This window comes from Mixophyes fleayi, chromosome 3 (assembly GCF_038048845.1).
Source record: "Mixophyes fleayi isolate aMixFle1 chromosome 3, aMixFle1.hap1, whole genome shotgun sequence".
NCBI classification, from domain to species: domain Eukaryota; kingdom Metazoa; phylum Chordata; class Amphibia; order Anura; family Limnodynastidae; genus Mixophyes; species Mixophyes fleayi.
The window spans coordinates 145905900-145929858 of record NC_134404.1 but is presented as its reverse complement, the minus strand read 5'-3'; the positions used below and the strand labels follow the sequence as shown (position 1 = coordinate 145929858).

Sequence of the window (23959 nt, the reverse complement as noted above, 5' to 3'; positions counted from 1 at the left end):
AGGGTCAGGATTTGTGTGGCGCCACTGAAATCCCTCCCTCCAGTGCATCGTTTGCATCACATGGTATCAACGCGATCAGCCGCAGGGACTTTCTCTCCCCGTTGTGTGCCAACACAGCTGATACCTGCTGAGAGGGAAAGGGAATTCTGATGCTCCTTTCCTCTCTGTGCTGAAAGTGCAGACAGCATGCAGCAGAACATCAGACAGAGCAGGAGGAGGTCAGCCCGGTGATGAGGTAAGTATAGTCATTGTGTGGTATTGGTGTAATGTGTGGGAAGAGGTAATAGTAACTGTGGGTATTGTGATTGGCATAAGATGTTTGGGACACAAGGTGGCAAGGTATGTGGCAGAAACCTGGCATAACAAAGACCATATACACGTATACTGGTGCCATGTCTGGATATGGTGGTATCATAAAGTTGTTGGGGTCTTTGCCCCAGGTCCTTTAGAGTGACAGTAACACTCCAGCATCCTGGGGCATATATAAGCACTTGCGCTGTAAAACAATATTTCTTATATTAGTACCAATATAGATTTTTCCATGCTTTCAATAGTTTTTTCTCTGATTTAAAATAGACACACTTTATGCATTGTGCAGGTATATCGGAATTTCAAAGTGTCTTTAAACAAGTGCATAATACATAGAAAAAGACTCAAACAAATAATCACATAAAATGTGTCTGTTGCTGGCCTTTTGTGACAAGATTGTTCTTGCTTTGTTCCAAAATCAAACATTTAGAAACCCCCTCTTATAATCCTGCGTTTGCCCCTGGGCCTCAGTAGAGCCTGGACAGTGTTCTTCATCAGACATCAGTGCATTTGGACTGCAGCTTGCAAGCTAGAAAGGTGGATATAAGAGTTAATATTTTTATTTTACAAAAGTCAAATGCGTGGGGTTGGGAAGAGATTATTGTGGGGAGGAGGGGCGATAGGCTGAAGCTTTGCCTGAGGCCCTGCATTTACATGGCATGTTGTGACATGTCGTTCAGGAGTTGGAGAGTCCAGGGGGTTAGTAATGTGACCAACTAAGATGAGACTGGTTTTGTACACCTTCTTAAGCTGAAAATATAGTTATGATCCTGCTCTATCACAACAAATGAATACATTAACAGCTAGTTATAAAATTAGTAGCATTGAAATAAATAATTTACTATAGGGCATACTCTTCATTAGTTTAATAACTTTGTTGTAACTTAGTGCTTGTAGATAAAAAAAAGCATCTCACTGAGGTACTGATCTGTCTGACTAACCACTGCCCATTTACCAGCCCCTGCTGTGAATCATCTTCCTCCACAGCTCCCAAATTGACTTCATCCCTTGCAGACCGCATGAGAGAGAAGTTTGCCAGTGTTATTCTAGGCTGCACTTTCAAGAAGAAGGATGGAGCCTCCTGGTGACAATACAGCAATTACAGGGGCTGAGCCTCTTGGTCTCTGTGTCTGGGCTGCAATTGGAGATCAGAGTGTTGCCATGGAGGCATCTTTTCTATTGACTCTTGCTAAGGCAGTCAGAGCAGTCACATGTTGCTGCAGTGTCCAGACTCTTCATAAGCACGTTAAGGCTTCTCGTGATAGAAGTGCGACAAAAGGAGTTGCTGGGCAACGGGAACTACTTCTCCCCTATGTGCTGGCTTGTGCAAATAGGTATCTTTTACATAGTCTAAATCATTCACTAAGTGTAAAAATCTAACTGTGCAGAACATGTCCAACAAAGAACCTATGAAATACTCTTTATATTTTTGTTCAAAAATGTAAACTAGAAATTGAAGCTAGGAAGCTAGAAAATCAAGTCAAATAAACAGATTTCAGATTAGCATGGTCCTATCTTGAGCTTTGGTTACACATACAAAGAGTTAATTATGTATAACTCCAATGCCTACTGTTTTGATGCATGTACTGCATTGTTATAGAACAAATAAAACGCTTAATACATATTGGACCAATTGATGGAAAATTATAAGCAGTTGAATACGTGCATGCAGAGAATAGGGAAGAATTTTGTAATCATTGGTCCCAATGCCTCAGCTCACATTGCATACTGTGTTCTCTGTGTATTACACTTTAAAAAAGTAAGTGAGGAGTTATGGTGCATTGGTATTTAAGTTAATGGCCATGATATATGCTCTATTTGTATTGTGCTGTTGATACAACCTCACTGCATGCACATGATACTTTAGCTGTACATTGGAGTGAGTTATAATGGCATGGAAAACATATTCTAAAGAACCTCTATGACAAGCTTTCACTATGCCTCTTTGTTCTCTTTGGTTTGCAAGTAGTTCACAATATTGGACTAGTAGTTAGTTGGGGCTTGTATAGCTAGTAGTTTAAATACTTAACAGCCTGTAACTAAAGAAGTTAGCAAGATGGACACTTAAATTTGCATTGCCAGTGTGAAACAGGCAGAAAATGCTGTTTGAGAGCAATGATTCCACAACGCCAATCTCTGGCTGTCAATGAAAATGAGGGATCCAGGGAGGTCACCCGGAAGAGTGTTATTCAGATCCTGGCACCCCGATCACAGCACAGTGCTCAAAGAAAATGATATATGCTGCTTCTTCATTTAAAGAGAAATCCATTGATGTCATGGGTCAAACTGTTTTGAAAGAGTTCTCAAAAGTAGTCTGTCAAATATAAGCAAATGTTCGAAAAATCTCAGTAAATTCTGAAACTTTTGCAAGTTTGAACTTTAGACCGATTCAGGCCTGTTCAAGCAGGTTCGACAATATTTCAGAAAGTCTCTAATGTGTTCAAGCCTGTACTTTCAATGAACCTGCCATTTTAAATGTGATTCAAAAGAATGGTCTGGGACAGAGATTGAGGAACAAAAATGAACTTCCAGTAGCCAATAAGCAAATGCAAGCAGAAAATGACACATCTTTCAAACAAATTCACTGTATTGACAGCTGAAGTGTTACCAGAGATTGTTACCACTTGACATCAGGCAATAAAGCTGATGTAGAGATTGTGCAGGTGTTTCAAGAATGTTCTGCTTTGACCTATGGACTTGAGCTTTGCGCTAGCACTCTTCCTTCTAAGAGTTGTAAGTAGCCTGTCATTGTCAGTGCTTTAGAATATGGGACTGTTGACTCCATTCCTGTTGGCTCTAGCAAGCACTAAGACGGTTCATCAGTGTTTGCATGTCATCATGACCCTGCATACCTATCACAGTTGGATGCCAGTGCTTCCCACAACATTGCGCAAGCCACAGCATGCAACAATACAGAGAAAACAGTGGTCCAAGCGAAGCAGCTCCATTGTGAGGGATTCATTATGACTTTCACTTGGTGGAAGTGTCAGCAGCTGGTCCATCACCTGAAAAGTCTGTGAGTTGAAATGTGACAAGACAGGACGGGTTCCTGCCCTAATGCACCGTTTGCAAAGGGAGGCATCCAAATGTGTTATGAAGTTATGGTCAACGTGTCTTACAAATTGCAGTATCATCTAAATGTGCACTAAGTCTGAATAATTTAATCACCTCCTCCTGACCTGTGCATCTTATTTGCAGCAGGAGTCGGAGGAGGACATACCCATCACAAGGGAGCTGCACTAGTCCTGTTGCTAGTTCAGTAAAGCTGAGCTGCCAACTGGAGATCACTTTGTACATTTCCCACCTCAGCCATTACTTGCACCATCTCTGAGGCAGAAGGCACATGGAAGCAGAAGAACAGAAATGATTAGTCAGAGTGCGGAAGGGCATACCATTTGATGGATGATACTGTTTTCAGCATGTGCAGCACATGTTGTGGACCAGTATTGTTCAGTGGTGTGCAGGATCAGAATATGTGCATTCTAGATGTCTCTATGTTCTTTCAAAAGTTTCATCCAGTCCAAACTCTAGTTTGGAGGGAATGTTTACATGCAGAAGCTATTAAGGTGCACTTACCTGTGCTTCATTTTATCTACGCTGAATAGTAATCATCTGATTCAGCTACACCCTGATCTTGTGGGCTTTGCAAACATTTGTAATCTCTATTGAAATTCTTTGGCCTACTTTCCTTCCTTAACATTTTATTTCTGATTGTGGGTGGTGGATTGTCGCAATATCAGAAGCCGTGTAATATTATTATCCATAGATGCAGATCCTATGCGTTTTAACTGTTAAGTCTTATTACAAGAGTTTTTAGTTTGGGAATGTGATATGATGCACATAATTCATTAAACACTATTGCTTTAATGTATGCCATTACCCATTCCATCCCCAGTTCTTCAAACTGCCTGCGTTTGTTACTTCCCCTTCATTCATTTTAAATGTGAGAAGTTAAACACTGCTATTGCTGTTCTTCTTTTCTTGCCCTGTTTCCCACCTATGTGGAAATTGCCAAAAAAACTACTTCACTCATGAAGGATGAATACAAACACTACAAATATCTTGGAAATTAAATTGCAATTGTAACTTTTATGTTTGTATAAAGGTTGAACAAGAGCTTAACACAGACTAACAACTGTCCGTGATTCAAATGTCCGTGATTCAATTGCTCTAAAAAACACGATTAATGATAACTCTTCATCATCTGGTAAAACTAGTGAAATCATGTTGAACTTTACATTATCATGTAAGTGTTATTTGCTAGGTTCTATTCTTATAACACATTTTTTTAAAAAAATATGTTTTTGATTTGTTTTAACTGTTTTGAAAATTACTTTGGAACAAAAAAATAAAATAAATATCATTACAGAAGAAAGATGTCATGCTATTTTCATTTATAAGTTATCTTTAGACTGCCTCCACAAATACATTTGCTCAGTGCCATCTCTTCATCATTATTAAAGTACTGTATCATTTATATCATTATATTAGCCTTCAATTACAGCATTACACTATAGGGTAGAAGGTGCTTTGTTACAAGACTATTAAGCATCTTTCACTAGATACAAGTTATATGCGAGGCTGTATTAAATTCTATAATATTGTATTGTCTCCATATTTTCCACCCACGGATATTCATGGTCTTTATTAACGATTAACATCCGACTTAAAAATAAAATAAAGATATGCTACCAAAAACAAAGCCCTATAAATTGAAAAACAAATGGTAAAATGAAAAAAAAAATCCCAGTGAAACAGACCTCTCTGTTCATAAAATCATTTAAAATATGTTCCTAATGTATCAGGGGCGCACGCAGGTTCCCCCCCCACCCCCCGACCCCCCAAAAAAAAACCCACACGAGAAAGAGCTGCCGCGCATGCGCAAAGCACCGCCGCGGACGCTTCTTTGACAGCGCCGCGGCTGCTGTATAGGATAGTGCTGCTATGGCAGCCACTTGGTTAGCGCAGGGGGGGGGGTTTCTGGAGACTCAGAAGCCCCCCCTGCGTGCGCCACTGTGTATAACAAATATTTTAAATTTTCACTTGTACTAAGTATAATTTTGTAGAAGAAATTGAATAGAATTTATTGCTCCCGACTGTTTACCAGCTCTTATGTGCCCAGTTGTCATCCTCCTTACTGTTATGCAACAAGAAGTTTTCAAGTTATTTTCATTGCCTTTCTAATTACTGAGTGATTCATAATTCACTGGACTGATGACTGCAATGGTGAGGCACTCTTTGGGTATGTTTAGAACCATATAATTACTATGAAGTAATGTGATTTTTCCAACTTTTTATTTTCTGTGCAAACTGTTTGTTTGAGATAAGATGTTTTAGGACACAGTTCACTAATGCTAAACCTCTTGTAGTTAGAGTGCTGAGCTCTCTAAGCCATGTTATCTATGATTCACTGGATGCTTTACCATCATAGGCAGTAGGAGACTCAGCCTGAAGTCATGCTGCACTGTATTAACTGAATTTGCTTTGATCTTATTAGCTCACCTCTCTTCTTATACAGTAAAGAGATGCAGCCCCTCTAGCATTTATAATAATTATTTAATAACTATGTTCAATTATTTATTTGCATTTCTGTGTCCAAGCAAATTATAGCAGTCCCAAAACTATTAAAGGAATAAAATTTGGTCATGAAAATGTTATTTCCTTCAAATGTCACTTTTAGGAGTATAGTATGTTATTTGGATGCATGTAAATGATCTACTGTTTTTGCAGGAAGCCATAAGCCATGGCACATGAACCTTGTGGTCTGACAACTATAAAGCACAATGTTGTGAAGGGATCAGTGCAGTGCACAGTTTGTCTTTAATTTTCCAACATGTCACTTAAGTTAGAAGTCCTATTTAAATTATCAGGAGTTATTCTAGTTCAGTGGTCGCTAACCTGCTGCTCTTGAGCCGCAGGCGGCTCTTTGAGCTTTAAAATGTAGCTCCTGGCCTTGAGAATGACCGTAGAACAGTGCACTGGCAGGGGCTGATTAGAACATAGTCAGCTACTCGACTGTCCAGGAGCAGCTGTGTCATGGGACCTCCTCTGCACAAAGCAGGGGAGGTCACAATGTCCCAGACAATCCAGTCAGGGAAGGAGGAGGAGGGAGTGTAGTGCTTCTTCTGCGTGAGCTCCAGCGGCTAAGTGTTTGAGGTGTGAGCAGGGCCACTTTCAGGGGGGTATGACTGTGAGAAGTCCAAACAGACCCCTCCATCTGTCCAGGCCCCTGGTCTGTCCTGGGCATGTACTGTCATGACGGGAGGGGGGAAGCAGGACATGTACTGTGATAAGGAAGGAGGAGGGATATACGGTGAAAAGGAGAACTTGCCAGATTAATTTGTACTGGGCCCCACAGTTTCTGATGGCAGCCTTGGGTGTGAGAGTTAAGTAAGGGGCATGTTAGCTCTGATGGCATGTGAAGAGACAGATGTGCATGTAAGGAACTTTATGCATTTGAGGAGATCTGATGTAATGTGTGGAGGCCTGTTGGCATGTGGAAAGGTTTAATTGGCATGTATGGGGCATGTGGGGAGGTTTGATGGCATGTAAGGGGAATGTATGGATGTTTGATGGCTTGCATGGGACATGTGGGTAGATCTAATAGCATGTGAGGACATCTGATGGACATGCCAGGGGCAAGTAATGAGGTCTGATGGCATGAAAGGGGCCTGGTAAGGCAAAGTATGAGCTGATTTGATGATTATTGTGAGTAATTTGGCAATGTTGAATATTTTCTTTTTCCCTTAGCAATATACTGTTAATTATGTTATCTTTTCAATATATGTGTGTATGTATGCATGTGTTTATACTGTGTATATGTATATGCACATACATTTAAAAGGTAAAGTTGGCTCTTTGCGGTATCTATAGAAATTTTTGGGCTCTTAGTCTCTGACTTTTTAGCCACCCCTGTTCTAGTTAGTTTTAGTACCCAGCATAATGTTTTCTTTGCATGGAGCAATTATTAATGATTTATTGAAATCTGGAAAATTGGTTTTGAGGCATTCATTCATCCCACCAACAGGTAATAATACTCATAAGTGTCTCATAAGGCCAGGAGTACATTGGTATAGTCATCTGCTGACTATTTGTATATGTGCCAAATTGGCCACTGTGGGCACAGTAAGAGTAATAAAATATTGAATTTCCTGCAAGAGGAAGTAGTTGAAATTTCCCCTTCTCTATGGTCAAGTGCATGTTTAGACCTAATTATTATGTAATTATGGATACATGCTGTATTTATTTCGTGGAATAAAAATCTCCATGTGTGGTTGGTGTGTCCCTTCAACTACAGACCCTACATACATTAGTTTACTTAACTGGAAATAAATACCGGTCATTTACTCTATTTAAAATTGCAAGTTTAAACATATCTCTTATTCAAAAAACAAAACTGTATCCTCTAAGTCATTACAATTTGAGGAAGCTGCACCACATTTCCACAACTCACTTTTTGTAATGTTTCTGTTCTGTCTGAGCTAGTTTTCATTGTGATTTTTATATATAGTGCATGATATATTAATACGTTTGCTGCTGCATATGTTAGAATGTTGCTATAAATCATTATGTAAATAATGACAAATAAAATTGTAGCACTTTATAAAATACTCAAAATAATATATTTATGCAGCAGTAAAATCGATTAATGTCCTAATTTTCAGGGAAAGTCCCAAATTTTAAATAGCTGGTTTTAAAAAGTTTTGTCTTGTCACTGGAAATGTTATTCTGAATGTGTCCTCTTCTCATTCTATATATTGTAGGCAATTCTCTTGATCTAGTCTTATTATCTAGGATTTATATTAACATTTTCTAAGTTGAGTATTTAAAATGCAAAGAAAAAATCATTATAAGGAAGTGTGTAGCTTGTGATGGACTTAGAAGCACCTCTTCAACTACAAAGTGTGCCTACAAATTTAAAGACTTTTACAACAGCACTTTGGTGTATCTGTCAACTATGAAAATAAGAAACTGTATAAAAATGTAGCATTAGGACTTACAAAATCTGTCTCTCTTTTGTGTGGTGGCATGGAGAATTGCTGGAACGGATTTGAATAAAACCTTTCTTCCTTGTTTTCAATTGTATTAACTTTTAATGTTGTTGGACGAATAACCCCAGGCTTTGTCTTCAAAACAATAACGTGAAACAGAAAACACATATGGTGTCATTTCAAAATGAAGCATTGTGCCAGTAATATAATACAACCTCTAATACTCTTATTGAAGTTGCAGATCTACATATTACAGCTGTCTAAACACATTACTTCACAAATTGGATATATTCATGATATTGGTACAAATTATCAAAGTGATTAACAGAAAAACAGCTTTAAAATTATCTGAGGTCATGGCAATGTAAATTTGTTAAATGTGTTGTTTTATAGAATATTGTTGAAAATGGCAAATTGTTCCTCTTACCTTCTAATTTTCTATCTAGGACTTAACTCAATGCCTCTGTATTGGTGGTGCTATCTCACCTTGTTTAAGCGGTTGTGTGTGCTGTGTAGTTAACTTCTTGTCTGTTAACAAGGTTAACTATAGCCAATACCAAGAACAATCAAGTCCTGAAGGGTCCAGGATCATGTTCTTGTTTAGTTCATGTCTCCAGCCAGTTCCTGGTTCTTTTTGAACTGCACGTATTCCTTGTTATTATTTGGCCTTGTGCCCTCTGTCCAAGTCTATCCTAGTCTATCCTTCCATTCTGGTCTGCCCAAGTCTGTGTCTGCTGGTAGTGTATGATCATCACCTTCTCTGTCTTATACTCATTACTGTACTGTCTGCTTTGTTCAGGTTCCCCTTTCATCTGGTCTGGGCAACCTGCTATCCTGTCCTGCCATAACTCATGTGTGGCTTTGGTTCCTTCTTCATTTGTATTTCTACTTTGTTTCCAAATCTTGCCCCTGCCCCCTCACTTATCCTGATATAAGTTTGAGTTCCTTGTGTTGTCTAAGCCCCTGGGCGAATCTGGGTAGCCAAATGTATAATTCTGATGTGCAAGATGTTTCATATATGCCAAACACAAAGAAGTCCACAAGCGTTTTGAGTTTCAGAGCATTCTCCAATTCTAGGTCCTGTGTCAATTCTGCATCCTTCTTGTCTGTTAACTCTTTTGTCTCTCTTGTTATTTCTATTGACTTGTTACTGTTAATGACCTCCAGCTTCACAGACTAACTATCTTAGATCTGACCTCTGTCGATCTGACAGCCTGCTCTTGACCCTCAACCTCACCCTGGTTCCTCTATTTGTCTCAGATATATAGATAGATAGATAGATAGATAGATAGATAGATCTTGAAGATATAGACACCCCCTCTTAATTTAAAAATTGTATGCCAAATATTGTTTTCTCAAATATGCACTCAAATGTATGCATTGTGAGCCAGCATTATTTCAGCAATTTTTTTTTAGCACTGTGATAATGATTAATGAAACAAATAAATCAGTTAAAAAAGGTAACCTATAACTAATGTTTGTTATCATATTATATCAGGTTATTTATTTCCAATATTAAATTATTGTACCATTAATTATATCTTAAATAAATAGGCACAGCCTGCTTTATGGATTGTAATCAGGATAGATCAATAACCAGATCTTATCAGTTTCAATTGCTGTCAAAATGAATGTCACGTAAAGTACAAAATGAAGTACTCACTTGCAGATCCTTTGTTTTTGTATTCATTAGAGGCTGAACAGAGGCCTGTGAGTAAAAAAAATAAAAAAAATTCTTGTTGGATAAAACAGCAAAAGAAATGCTTTGATTGAATTGTTAGAATTACAGAGACAAGAAACATTAAAGGGAAAATGTACTGAAACATTGCATAAATTAAAAATGATTTTCCTGTAGAGCTCTTCATGCTAATACAATGTAATTACTTTAATAGTCTGAGTTGCAGGTGCTGCAGAAGAGTATGTCAGGTTATTTTGAATAGGGTGAGCTCCTAGAACCTCACTAAAGGTGCACTGGTTTTGACCAGTGGACTAAACATTCCAAATTTGGTGATGTACTGTGTACATCGTGGCTCATGTGGCAACATGCATGAAATGAAAAACAGCAGATATGTTTCTTTGATGCATATTTTGTTTTTTACAGAGAGTGTGATAGATCCATAGAATTGTTTCTCAACAGTTGGGGTAAGGACTTACCCAATGGGGAAAAAAAATCAAGGATGCATGGAACAAACATAATACTGTAGGTAAAACAAATATTAAGGAAAAGAAACAATGGTTCCCAATCCCAACAAAATAAAAATAAAGAAAACGCACACAAAAAAGGAACAGATTGATATGTTATTTTCTGTCATCAAAATGTTATGTTTCTATCCAATAGAATAGTCTGCCACTGTCTGGCAAGAAAAAGATAAATTATACATAAGGATAGATGTCACCCTCTTTGCCGCATAAAGGCACCCCTGCTGCCATTTCCACTTATATTTTTCCGGTGAAGTCATTTGGTGTAGTCTATTCTTATCCCATTCAGACCTCTGAGTGTCTTACTTGTCAAAATGATACTTAAGTGCTGAGAGGCACTATGATCACATTGATTTTTATAATGGACTCAGCACTACCAGAATTGTATCCACAAGCACCAGCTCCCCAACCAGACATTAGCCAAGTTAGGGGAGAGGGACCCACAGTGCAATGATAAACAGCAGAAGTGCTGGAAAGAACACCTGGTACCTCTACTGTTACAGGATTGAAAATGGTCACAGTTTGGCCCCTGGTCCTTTCTGCTCTTTGGACATTGAGATCAATGCAAGTCCTATTAATATGCCACTGCTTGATGAGTGATATAATGAAATTAATGGTAAGTTAGTCCTTACAGTTTTTTGTGAGCTTCAAAATGTATTTGTATTTGTGTATAAGTGAAATTGGCATTAGCAATGACATGCTAGCAAATCTTCTCAACGGTGATTTAAAACATTGTTTTTGGGACTGTATAATTTCAGCAATTTGAGAGTTATTACAGAGAAGCTTTTGTCCTCAGAGGAGTTCCCAGAAGTCAAGTAGCCTATGTAAGGTATGTTACCACTATATCTTGCACAATTCTCCTAACCTCTGTGTACTGATCTCACAGATTCTTTCACTGGCCACTCTTGTGACAGCAGATGTGATGGTCACACCTTTGCTGTTGCTAATGTGTATATTCATTTCTATAATCCATGCAGAAAGTAGGACTTCCTTCCAGAGCCTTCAGTGCCTTGTAGGTTCTAGGTCAACAGAACTAGGCAGAGTTCTGAATTAAATGTTTACCATAGAGGACCATTAATACCAAAATACAAATTGTCTTGTTTAAAAGTTATTAATAATATAAAAATTATTTTGTAAAAATTCCCTTAACTTTAAATGTATGATATTGTATTTACATTTGCTACACAGCTTAGTAAAGCTATTGTTCTCTATTACCAGCCATTTTACAAGACATTCTACTGTTTCCAAAAACAGTTGTAAACAGTAGAGAGAATCTTCAATTTGAGAGGACAGACAATCTGGAACAAGCAAACTAAACAGCAAGGATCCACACAGCACATCCCCTACTCTCAGGAACTTGTATGAAAAATCCGATTTTCAGAAACACATTGAATTTTCATCCATCCACCCATTCACTCAACTTTTTTCTTTTTCAACGCTAGCTTTTTGCTCCCTGAGGTGCAAGCAAATAGCCAGCGTTGAAATTACTGTATTAATGGTTATAATGCACACTATTACCATAATATCGGTAATAGTGCGCAGGCCACGTTACTTTTGACAGTAACTTGGCCTTTTGAATATGCCCCTATAAATAGTGGCTGCATATCATCATCCCTCCATCATCTTGAATAAGACTGGAAGCTGTTGAAACGCTTCATTGACCAAAGGAGGCAGGGGGTTGACCTGCTTGCTTTGGCCAATGCTTAATAGGACAATCGTTTGCGTTTCGTCTGCACCAAGCCATATGACTTGAGAAAGTCTGCATGGGCAGACTAAACGCATCACTTTCTATCTTTTTTTGCTGAACTTAACTACATATACAGAGGCTCGAAATACTACTGTTGTGGAGATTGTCCTCTTAAGTGAGAATGTGATACCGTATCCTCTGTAACTAGTGAAGGAACTCAAACTAGACTTAGTTCTGTCCGGACATTATCATTAGAAGCGCACCTACAGGAAAATGTAAAACAAACAAACAGAAACACGATGAGAGAAGTCCCTGAAGAAACATGTTAAAGAATGTTATTGCATATCCAGCTCTTCACTTCTAGATCAGATGAGTTACCCTGTCAGGACGTTATCCTCCAGCGACTTTGCTATGCAGAGTGTGTGGATGCACTCGCTTCTTATCGTGATTGCACTGTCACAAGCCTGAAGTTTGGAGGGCTGCCAGCTACAATCTGATTTGATTCATTATATCACCTGTAATTATTGAGCTGTGCTACAAGTAGACTATACTGCTTTACAGAGGATACTAAAATCACAAGGAACTTTTAGCGGAAATATATTTATTCTCACATTTTTTACTATATTTATTGCTGGATATTTAACAAGATATTTGTATGATGCAATTGCTGTTTGAGCTGTGCAAAATGGTCTGTGGTTCAATATCTATTGTTTTACACTTAAAACCATTGTGATTGTTTTTTCTGGTTTTTCTCTGTTTTTTTAATGTTATATTTTATTGATTCCTTGGGTATATATGGTATTTTATTTATGCCTTAGACAAATCATATGATCTATAGATTCTGTATACACCTAGGACAGTGATTTAGATTACTTAGGGCTAGCTGCGGGTTTGAAAAAGTGGGGATGTTTCCTATAGCAACCAATCAGATTCTAGCTATCATTTATTTAGTGCTTTCTACAAAATGACAGCTAGAATCTGGTTGGTTGCTATAGGCAACTTCCCCACTTTTTCAAACCCGCAGCTTAGTAAATCTAGTCCTTAGTCTCTAAAGGTGGATTAGAATTAGAGATGGGCGGGCTCGGTTCCCGAGATCCGAACCCACCCGAACTTCACCTATCCGAGTACCGAGCCGAGCAGGCTCGGTACTCTCGCACCAATTCGGATTCGAAATAGATGCAAAACATCATTGTGACGTCGTCGGATCTCAGTTCTCGCCATATTTGAAATCCATAAATACCCGCCTCCACAGCAATCCATCGCCATTTGGCAGAGGGAGAGAGAAGGCTTAGGTCGCAGGCAGCATTAGAGCAGGGAACATTAGAGGAGGGACAGAGCAAATATTCTTGCTATTCTTATTGCAATTCTTCCAGCAATTCTTATAGCAATTGTTATAGCAGTAAGAGAGGAGGATAGAGGCATTTTTGCAAATATTGCCAACTGTTTGGGGTGTCATATTCCCTCCTACAGAAACTATTTTCTGGCTGCAGAAAGTATTATCTAGCAGCACTATCTATTGAATATTTTGCACTACAAGTGTTTTGGGGTGTCCCATATTCCCCAGTGTGAAACTACAATTTTTCTGTTGTTGAAAGTGTTATCTAGCAGCACTATCTATTTAATGTTTTGCACTACAAGTGTTTTGGGGTGTCCCATATTCCCCAGTGTGAAACTACAATTTTTCTGGTGTTGAAAGTGTTATCTAGCAGCACTATCTATTTAATGTTTTGCACTACCAGTGTTTTGGGGTGTCCCATATTCCCCAGTGTGAAACTACAATTTTTCTGGTGTTGAAAGTCTTATCTAGCAGCACTATATATTGAATATTTTGCACTGCAAGTGCTTTGGGCTCATTAAAATGGATTCAAAGCAGTCCACATATGAGCAAGATCAGCAAACAGGTGCTGGCACCAGTCCTGATGGTAGTGTTCCCAGTACGTCATCTGGTAAAGCCTATGTAAAAGTACACAGTGTTTTTAAGTCAGGGGAAAAAAAAACAAAAAAAAAAATGGAACTGTGTTGAAGAGAAAAAGAGCTGTAACTGATGAAAAGTTAAATGTCGAGAAAAAAAAAAAAATGCCAACATGCCATTCTACACACGCAGTGGCAAAGAAAGAATGAGGCCTTCGCCTTTCTCTATTGCCAGATCAAAAAATGTTACTGAGACTTCTTCTTGTACGGTCACTCGTGACCAAGCAAGACCAAGTAATTTGGAGTCCAAAAGTGGTGCACAACTACTGTTTTGCGTGAAAGCCGAGGTGCAAGAAAACAGTAAGGCATTAGAGGAAAATATATGCTCAGAATAAGAAATGACACCAATCCCTGTGGAGGGTCCATTCACCAGTGGTATGTGTAATCGTGAGCATTCTGTTAGTGTACCCATAAAGAAGGGCCCTTTTGGCATTTCTGCTGATGTGTGCCTGAGCAGCCCGAGTGTAGCCGGTGATACACCAAGTGAGGATGACACTTTGGAATCAGAAGAAGATGAGGGGGAGATTTGGGTAGCCAACGAGGGCACTGATGAGGATGCGGTTAATTGTGTAAGTCCCGCACCAGTGGATGCAGTGTGGCACCAGTGGGATCAGTTCTGGCACGTGAGGTTCTGGCACCAAATTGCACTTTCCAAACACAAGCAGGGATGACGCAGGTGGCAGACCACAACAGTTTGACATCTGGGCTGGTTTGAAAGATTTGACCAAAAAATGTGTGACCTTGCCCATAACTCCAACCAATCCTACTATTACCATGCAAAGGATGGTGGAGGGCCTAGCAGGGATTAAACTGTATTTTTCCTAATTTGCACTAATAAGGTTTGGGTGTAATATACACCCAAAGACGAGTGCTCAATTGCTAAGAGTCATTGATGAAGAGGAAGACAAGCAGGCTTGTCAGTAGAATTTGCAGGCAAATTCTACTACGTTATATAGGTAACACCCAAAGAGAAGAGCTCCATTGCTAATTGCAATTGCTGAAATAGAAATAATAGGGCTGACAGTCTTGGTCTAAATCTGCAGTTACATTTTATTGAACCATAGCTCACTCAGAAACAGGAGAGGTAGCAGGGTTCAGTGCTAATCTTCCTCAAACAATACTAATTCATCCCCACTGGAATCCACCATCATAGAAGTCTGTGTACTATGATGTAATTGTCGATAATGGCTTTCCAAATGGAATTAGTAGTTCATTTTAGGCTAGAGCTGTCACGATTTTTGGGCAATTCTTTTACAGCAGAGCAAATATCAAAATGTTGTGCGGGCTCATCTGCATTACCACTGGGTGTCTTGGGAAAGCAACTTTTTTTCCAACAAGCAGTTGGCACAGAAACTGAAGGAGAAGATGTCATTACAAGATGTTGATAGCTTTTGGATCATGGCAAAGCAAATTGAGTATTCTACAATTAAAATATAGTTACCACATTTACTTTGTTTTATTTCATCCGTTAAATTTCTGTAGCTCCTTCTCAAAATGTATTATTAAGGTAATCACTTGACTCAAGCTAACCGTGTCTGCACTCTCTTCACAGGTTACTACTTCGCTGGACTAAAGTGCCCTCAAATGCTTGTTCTCTTGCAGTTGCTGCTTTCTCCTACATGCTGCTGCAGAATCCCAAAAATTACCCCAATTTTTCCGGACACAAACAGCATCTTCTGTATGTCATTGTCATTTTTTAAAAGTTCTGTAACACCAAGTTGATTGTGTGAGCAAAACAGGAAATGTAATGGAATTCCACCCCGCTGTAATTTTTAAACAATATTGGTGTCATTATCAGGAATGACATATCCTCAGGAGAGTCCAAGCAGGATTAGCCATGTTTCAATGACATCCCTTAGTTTTTGTAACACATTGTCAGCTGTATGCCTCTTAGTGAAGCCGCTGATACATAGAGTAGCCTACTTCTGAAAAATGTGACGTACTTGGGTACATGCTGCTGCTGTCCCTGCTGGTGAAGGTGAATGACCAACCCAGTGGCCTGTCACAGTCATATAATCTTTAGTTTGCCCAGTTCCACTTGTCCACATATCTGTGGTTAAGTGTACAGTTGGTAGAATGGCATTTTGTAGCCCAATAATTAAATTTTTAGGAACCTTCCGGTACAGGTGAGTAATAGCTTTTCTAGTAAAATGGTATAGTGATGACATTTGCTAACAGGGACAGAAGACCTCAATTAAATGTCTTAAACCAACTGTATTAATAGTGGACATTGGACGCAGATCTAATACTAGCGTAGTCCCCATGGCGTCTGTGATCCGCTTCGCGACTGGGTGACAGGTTTCATACTTGCTTCCTCTTGCAAATGATTGTTTAACAGTCAATTGTTGCTTCTGGGGATATTGATGATGAAGGTGTTAGGGGTGTAGATTGCAGGTGCTGGGATCTAGCTGAGAGAAGGGAGGTAGATGATGCTGGACTGCTTGTTGTTATTTTTTTTAACATAAGTTTCTGATTTTCCCAACAGCTTTTCATGAACTTGCTGAAAAATGCCGTAACATGGATGAGGATCCTAGATGGTTAAGGTCCCTACCTGTACTGAGTGCGGCTTTAAAAAACGCTAGAAATGGCTAGACAACTGTTGTCAGGATTTGTGTAAAAATAATTCCACACTTAAGAGGTGGATTTTTGGTCTTATGCGCAGGCATGACAATGGCCTTTTTCTTATCACTGGCAAGAACTGCTGCAATTTTTCTTTGAAAATGTATGAAAATCATATTGTGACCTATGCGGTGGTAAAAATTGAATGGAAATGACTGGAAATTAGTGTTAGTGCGGTTAATAATAATGTAGGTGCAAAATAATACCTAAATTAAGTAATTTTAGCCCAAAAAATAACATTTTTAAACAAATTGCCAACCAAACCAAACAAAACCAAAACCAAAACACGCAAGGGCGGTTTTGCCAAAACCAAAACCAGCTGCATTTGGGAACCCTTATAATTTATTTCTTGTCTTTTACAATACACAATTCAGCCCACGAGACTCTTCTTTTTTGTATATTTGAGGTGCTTTATATTGAATGCTATTTTTGCTCTTGTACGTTTAAGCACAATGGGAGGTGATTGGGTAGAAATACATAGGTCGACATTCATCTCGAGAAAATTGTTTTGTATTTAATGTCATATCAGAGATTTTATTCTAGTAAGTCTAAGCACAACAGGAAGTGTTGTGGTAGAAATTCACAGGTGGTTGTATGCTTTCACCTAAAGTGATTTGAGACACAGGATGTATTATCAATTCCAAAATGGAAAGAATATACTGCAATATATTATATTCCTTATTTTGTTTACATCCATATGCGTCATATTGAGAGGATGAATTATTTAACACTGGAGGAGGAAGACATCAATTGAAAGAAAATACTACAACCGGGCAATTGAGGACACTGTATCACATATGAAATTATTAAAATTTGTTTTAAATCAGTGTTTATGGTTGCAAGCTGTCTAAGAGTAATATTTTACTTTTATTCACCTGTCACTGAAACTGTGAGCGCCGCTAATGTAAATATACTTTAGATTGTATGAATATATTAATAGCCCTACCGACATTAAATTAAAAGCCCCCACACACAACATCATTAAATTAACACTCTACATAACATTTACACCCTCCCTCCCCCCTAACGCCAGCCACACTACACTCAGAACCCTCCCACACTTATATTCTTCCAGCTGGACTTCTGACCTCTAAAATGTAGGAGGCAAACTATTCTGGTTGCCTTGTTATCTGCAGACATGCGATGGTGTGCAAAAATCAGGAGAAGTTTGGCCACATATTTGACCTGCCAAGATGGAGTGGGAAGCCATCACACGTTGAGGGGACAGAGGGGAGTAACATGGGGATTTTGTCACAAGTAGAGGGGAGGCAGAAGGAAGGATTCACACATTGATCGAGAGACTCACCTTCTGACTGGGGGAGAGAGTGGGGATCTATCACAGGCTGAGTAGGAAACATAGGTGAGGGATTGAGAAACATCACATGCTGTGGTGGAGACATATAGGTGGGTGGGGAAACAGAGGGAGAGACGTACATGCTGACAAGGTGAGAGAAAGAGACAGAGACTCACTTGTTGATGGGGAGTCAGAGTAAAAAGGAAACAGAGACCACCAGACTGAGGGGAAGGCAGAGGGAGAGGAGCAACAGAGGGGATGGAGGGAGAGACTTCCTGGCTGAGAGGAGACTGTGGGAATGGTGGAGGAGACATAGAGAGAAATTCACATGCGGTCAGTCTGGAGGGAAGAGTGTCCTGTGATGTACTGCTCTGCCACTCCTCAGTCCACCTCTCAGATGACTGAGCTGGTGAACAATTGGTATACCAAGTTGAGCGCATCTGCAGCATGGAACCCCCACTGTGCTTTCCATATTCTGTTAGCCCTGTCTATGTGCACTCAGGACTGGCACTACCATTAGGCAGCTTAAGGCAGCTGCCTAGGGCTCCGGCCTCTGAGGGGCGGCACTGAGGCCGGGGACCCAATAATAATTGCTAAATAAATGCAGGCAGTGCGATCGCCCAGGGCAGATTCATTCATTTAACAATTTTAAAATGTGGTACTACAGTGCAGCACTGTATTTTAAAATCTGCCCCACGCCTGGCTCCCAGCTTCTGGCAGCGTTGTGACATCACAACCTTGCCAGTGTAGAGGAGCCAGCAGGAAGAAAGAAGCAAGAAAACTAGAGGAAGGCAAGAAAAGAATGAAAGAAAAGTGAAGAAGCTAAGGTGAGTACAGAGAAGAGGAGGCAAGAGAAAGGAGGGAGAATGGAGTCAAAAGAAAGGGGGAAGAATGGAGGCAAGAGAAAGTGGGGAGAACAGAGGCAAGAGAAAGGGGGGACAATGGAGGCTGCAGAAAGGGGGGAGAATGGAGGCAAGAGAAAGTGGGGAAGATGGAAGCAAAAGAAAGGGGGGAGAATGGAGGCAAGAGAAAGGGGAGAGAATGGAGGCTGCAGAAAGGGGGGAGAATAGAGGCTACATAAAGGGGGGAGAATAGAGGCTACATAAAGGGGGGAGAATGGAGGCTATACAAAGGGGGGAGAATGGAGGCTACACAAAGGGGGGAGAATGGAAGCTATAGAAAGAGGGGGAGAATGGATGCTATAGAAAGGGGGGGATGGATGCTACAGAAAGGGGGCAAAAATGGATGCTATAGAAAGGGGGCAGAAATGGATGCTATAGAAAGGGGCAGAAATGGATGCTATAGAAAGGGGGCAGAAATGGATGCTATAGAAAGGGGGAACTGATGTTATAGAAAGGGGGAGGGAGAAAGGATGCTACAGAAAAGTTAGAGACTATGGAGGTGACAAATTGCAGCGATGCATGATGAAGCACCACTGTTTTTCACCAACCCTGGGCTACTCTAGGATAGTTGAGGAACCATTTATGTTTTCTACTATTTGCACTCTATTCGGCTCTCCTTTGTTGCTTTCTATTAGTATAATTAATTTTACATCTGCAGATTACTTTAACAAATGCAAATAAAATAGAACGGTCTAGATTATTTGTAATTTAGATTACCTATCTCTATTTATTTGCATGTGTTAGTATATTTAATATATCATCTGCCATTCATGTCAAGTAGTGGGCAGGGGGGGCATGTGAGTAAAGCTGGTGTTATGCGGCTAGCATATGTGACAAAAGCTGATGGGCAAGGGGTGACATATGTGAAAATAGCTAGTGGGCAAATGGGCATGTGTGAGAGAAGTTGGTGGGCAGCGGGGTACATGTCAGTCTTTTTTTTGTTTGTTTTGTTCTGAATTCTAATATTTAGAGCCTCCCCTCTATATATCCTGTGTTTGCTCCTGGGCAGCAGTGAAGCCTGGACAGCATTCTGCATCAGACATCAGTGCTGCATCAGAAATCTGGACTGTATCCTAGCCAGCCAAGAGGAGGTAAGAGTTATTATTTTTATTTTAGAAATGTCAAGTGTGTTAGGGGCTGCGAAATTAGATTTTATTTTTTTTTGGGGGGGGGGGGGGCACGGCAAGCTTTAGCTTTGCCTAGGTCACCGAGCAACCTTGCACCGGCCCTGTGTGCACTGCATATATACTTTGGCATGGAGTAAATAGCAGGCCTTGGGCACCATGGCTGTTCGCTGTTTATGCCATAGAGCCAGGGCCAGCGGTAAGCAGTAAGTACAACAGTGCAAAGCAAAACATTCCTCCCCGCTGGACTGCCCACGTGGCTCCAACTTTGTCTAGGAGTTAAGGAGTACTCAAGACAGAATGCTCCTCCCCTTTTGGCAGCACATCAGATTTTCCAGCCCACCAACTGCACAATGATGCGAAGTGCACAGGAGAGAGCAGACCATCCCTGGACATCTCGCCAGATCCTCTTCCATTTTAGAGCTGCCTGTCCTCCATCTACGTCCATTAAAGCTTTAATTATTTCAGCATTTGAATTTCTCCCTCTGTCTTCTACATCCTCTCACTGTCCCTCCTCAGCCTATAAGTTTCTCCCTCCATAATTTGTGTCTCCCCCTTAGCATGGCAATATCTCCCTCTTTATCCCCCTCTCTCCTCTCTGTCTACCCTTCTGCCTGTGAGTCTCTTTCAGTCTCCGAGCTCAGCACGTTAGTTTCTCCTTTTCTGTCTCCCTCCCTCCGACCTGTCTCCTCATCATCGTGTGAATCTCTCCCTCTATCTCCCCATCACCATGTGAGTCACCCCCTCACCTCCACTCTTCATGTGACAGTATGCATATCACCCTTTCTTCCCTGAATGTGTGATGGTTTCTGTCTCCATCTTGGCAAGTCACATATTGAAATTGTGCCCATTGATTGAGATGCTCATCAATAGGCAGCAGAATTCAGGTCGGCTTACTGCTTACAGCCTTGTTTTCCAAAATGAATTGGAGGTTGGGAGAATAAATGTAACCTTATGATGATGAAATAAATAATTCTAGAGCATACACTGCAGTAAAACACTCTTTAAGGCTGAACACTATTTCAACAAGTCGACACTATAATAAAGACATTAGATTTCCACTGCTCACGGGGCCTCCTGATACTAGATAGGCACATTGTGGGTTGCCACTCTTTTCCCATGAATTGTTTATGAAGATAATAAATATTATTCAAAACATCATCATCATCATGGTTGATATTTATATTGCGCCAGTAAATTCCGTAGTGCTATATAATTGAGGACAAACACAGTAATAAACAATACAGGGTAATGCAGACAAAAAGGTAAGAAGGCCATGCTATCAAGCTTACAACCTATGGACAGGGCATATTTATATTATGGACAACCCTTAAAAGATCCCATCGCACAGATTACTGCTAGTCTCCCTCTATATAAATCTCATAAAGTCTCCTCTTGATAGAGATACGAGGGGTGCTATCTAATAACAACAAAATACAGTAGCTATAAATAGTAGGATTAAAAGTTTGTGTTTGGAAAGATGCACTTAAACTCTCCAGAGTAATAGGAAATGTTAAGCACTGTACCATATTCAAGGTTATAAAACTTAACTTTTATTGTCCAAATAGATAAAATGAATTAGTGAAATATAAAAAGGTGACTGATGTGTATAAAGTGTAAGTGAAATAAAATGCGTTGGAAGCACTCTCTATCCAGAAAAAAATATAAATGAATTGCTAGAAATTCCCATATAATAATGTAAGTTTGCCATGGATCCAAGTGCTAACAGCGACAACGCCAACCCGCGTTTCGCTATACTTTTTCAAGGCCCGTTCTCACTGTTAGCACTTTGATCCAGTGATTATTAGAGCGGAATCTTTTGGCACTCAGAATAGGCTCCTTATACCCAAAGTTAGTGGAGCTCTAACAGGTAGTTAGTAAAGCACTCCCCTTAACTTTCTATATTACGATCAATATGCTGGGTTCATTAGGTTGTTAAGGAGATATACCACATAGAAGTAGGCGCTGTGAATTCAGCAACCTTATGAAATTTGAGTGGTGGGGGACCTTATGAAATTTGAGTTGTGGGGCAGCACGACTATCCCTTTATGGATTCATGACTTTATCTGTGATGGTAGTACTGGTCCCGTTCACGGCAACCCACCATATAGAAATGATCACTTCTTTTATTTTAGAAAGCGGTGTGAACAATAGACGGTTCCAGTATACTTCTTGTATATATCATACAGCACAGACACTGTTCATTCGTTACGTTCAGAATGCATAGAAAGATACTTACCTGTTACTATATCTGGATATTTTGTGTCACAGTTTCTGATCTCCTACAATCTCTGATTGGTCTTTATTACTACAAGACCTGTTATCTCCTTTGACATATATGGTATTTACACCAAGTTACTGTTTTCAGAGGACTACAAAGGGAGAATTTGGAGTTTTGTAGTAGTGTATATTGTTATATAGAACCCATTATTATATGGGAATTTCTACCAATTCATTTATATTTTTTTCTGGATAGAGAGTGCTACCAGCGCATTTTATTTCACTTACACTTTATACACATTAGTCATCTTTTTATATTTCTCTATTTCATTTTATCTATTTGGACAATAAAAGCTAAGTTTTATAACCTCGAATATGGTACAGTGCTTAACATTTCCTACTACTCTGGAGAGTTGAAGTGCATTTTTCCAAACACAAACTTTTAATCCTTCTATTTATATTTATATTATGCTAATGTATTTGTCAGTAACTTTTCCATGAATCCCTTGTATTGCAGCTTCCGCACTTTAAAATACTGTATTTTTAATCATTTACTCAAAAGTGTGATATAGTACCCTAACACAAATGCACATTCTCTTGATTATCAACTTTGTATTGAATTGGTGCCATTATACATTTTAAAGAACTTACATATTTAGTTTCTCGTCCAGTTGATTTTGAGAGCGGCCTTGGTGTCTAGATATGCAAAGAAAAAGAAAAAAAATGCTTCTTAGTTAGTGACAAAGGAATCGGTGTGCACCCATTATGATTGGTATCGATAAAACAGAAAACAAGGTTTTACCTTGTTTGACTGTACAATAAAAGAAATTTATGACATTTTCATTATTGTTCCAGTAGCTACATTGGTATGAGCGATCTTTCTTTCAAAACTATTAGAATGCCTGCTGAAGCTACAGTATGTCCTTCCATTTGTTTACATACTGTTAAAGAAAATAGTATGTAGACAACTTGTTCTGTTTTCAATGGTTTTAATTAGGGATGTGCACCGGCGACTTTTGAGTAGGGATGTGCACCGGCGACTTTTGAGGTCTCGTGTTTTGTGTTTTGGATCCGGATTTTCGTTATTTTTGAGGTTCGGATTTGTCTCGCAAAACACTTGACGAAAGGTCTCGGTTCGGATTTAAGGTATTGGATTCGGATTTTTTTTGAAAAAAACATAAAAAGTTTAAAAATCAAGTTTTTGGGCTTATTTTCACTCCTAGGCTATTATTAACCTCAATAACATTCAATAACAAGCATTTCCACTAATTTACAGTGTATTGTGAACACCTCACAATATAGTTATTAGTCCAAAACGTTGCAACAAGGTATCTTTCTGGACTGCGTAGAGGAGTGGGTCACCACAATATATATTAAAAACCCTGAACTTTTATGAATCGCACCAATAAATGTACCTGGACTGCGTAGAGGAGTGGGTCACCACAATATCTTAAAAACCCTGAACTTTTATGATTCGCACCAATAAATGTACCTGGACTGCGTAGAGGAGTGGGTCACCACAATATCTTAAAAACCCTGAACTTTTATGATTCGCACCAATAATTGTACCTGGACTGCGTAGAGGAGTGGGTCACCACAATATCTTAAAAACCCTGAACTTTTATGATTCGCACCAATAATTG

At 39.5% G+C, this 23959-nt stretch overlaps 1 protein-coding gene across 5 annotated transcripts in view; it reads right to left on the bottom strand.

Moving 5' to 3' along the window:
- The window catches only part of MLIP (muscular LMNA interacting protein), a 183825-nt gene that overhangs the window by 33176 nt on the left and 126690 nt on the right, over positions 1 to 23959 (bottom strand). For 4 of the 5 annotated variants that reach the window (XM_075202512.1, XM_075202513.1, XM_075202511.1 and 1 more), the window contains 3 exons: positions 22968 to 23012; positions 9964 to 10008; positions 8310 to 8435 (listed from right to left, as the gene is read on the bottom strand). In XM_075202512.1, the coding sequence (XP_075058613.1) occupies positions 8310 to 8435; positions 9964 to 10008; positions 22968 to 23012 (216 nt within the window). The remainder of the gene's footprint in view (positions 1 to 8309; positions 8436 to 9963; positions 10009 to 22967; positions 23013 to 23959) is intronic. The other variant, XM_075202514.1, reaches the window with a different exon arrangement.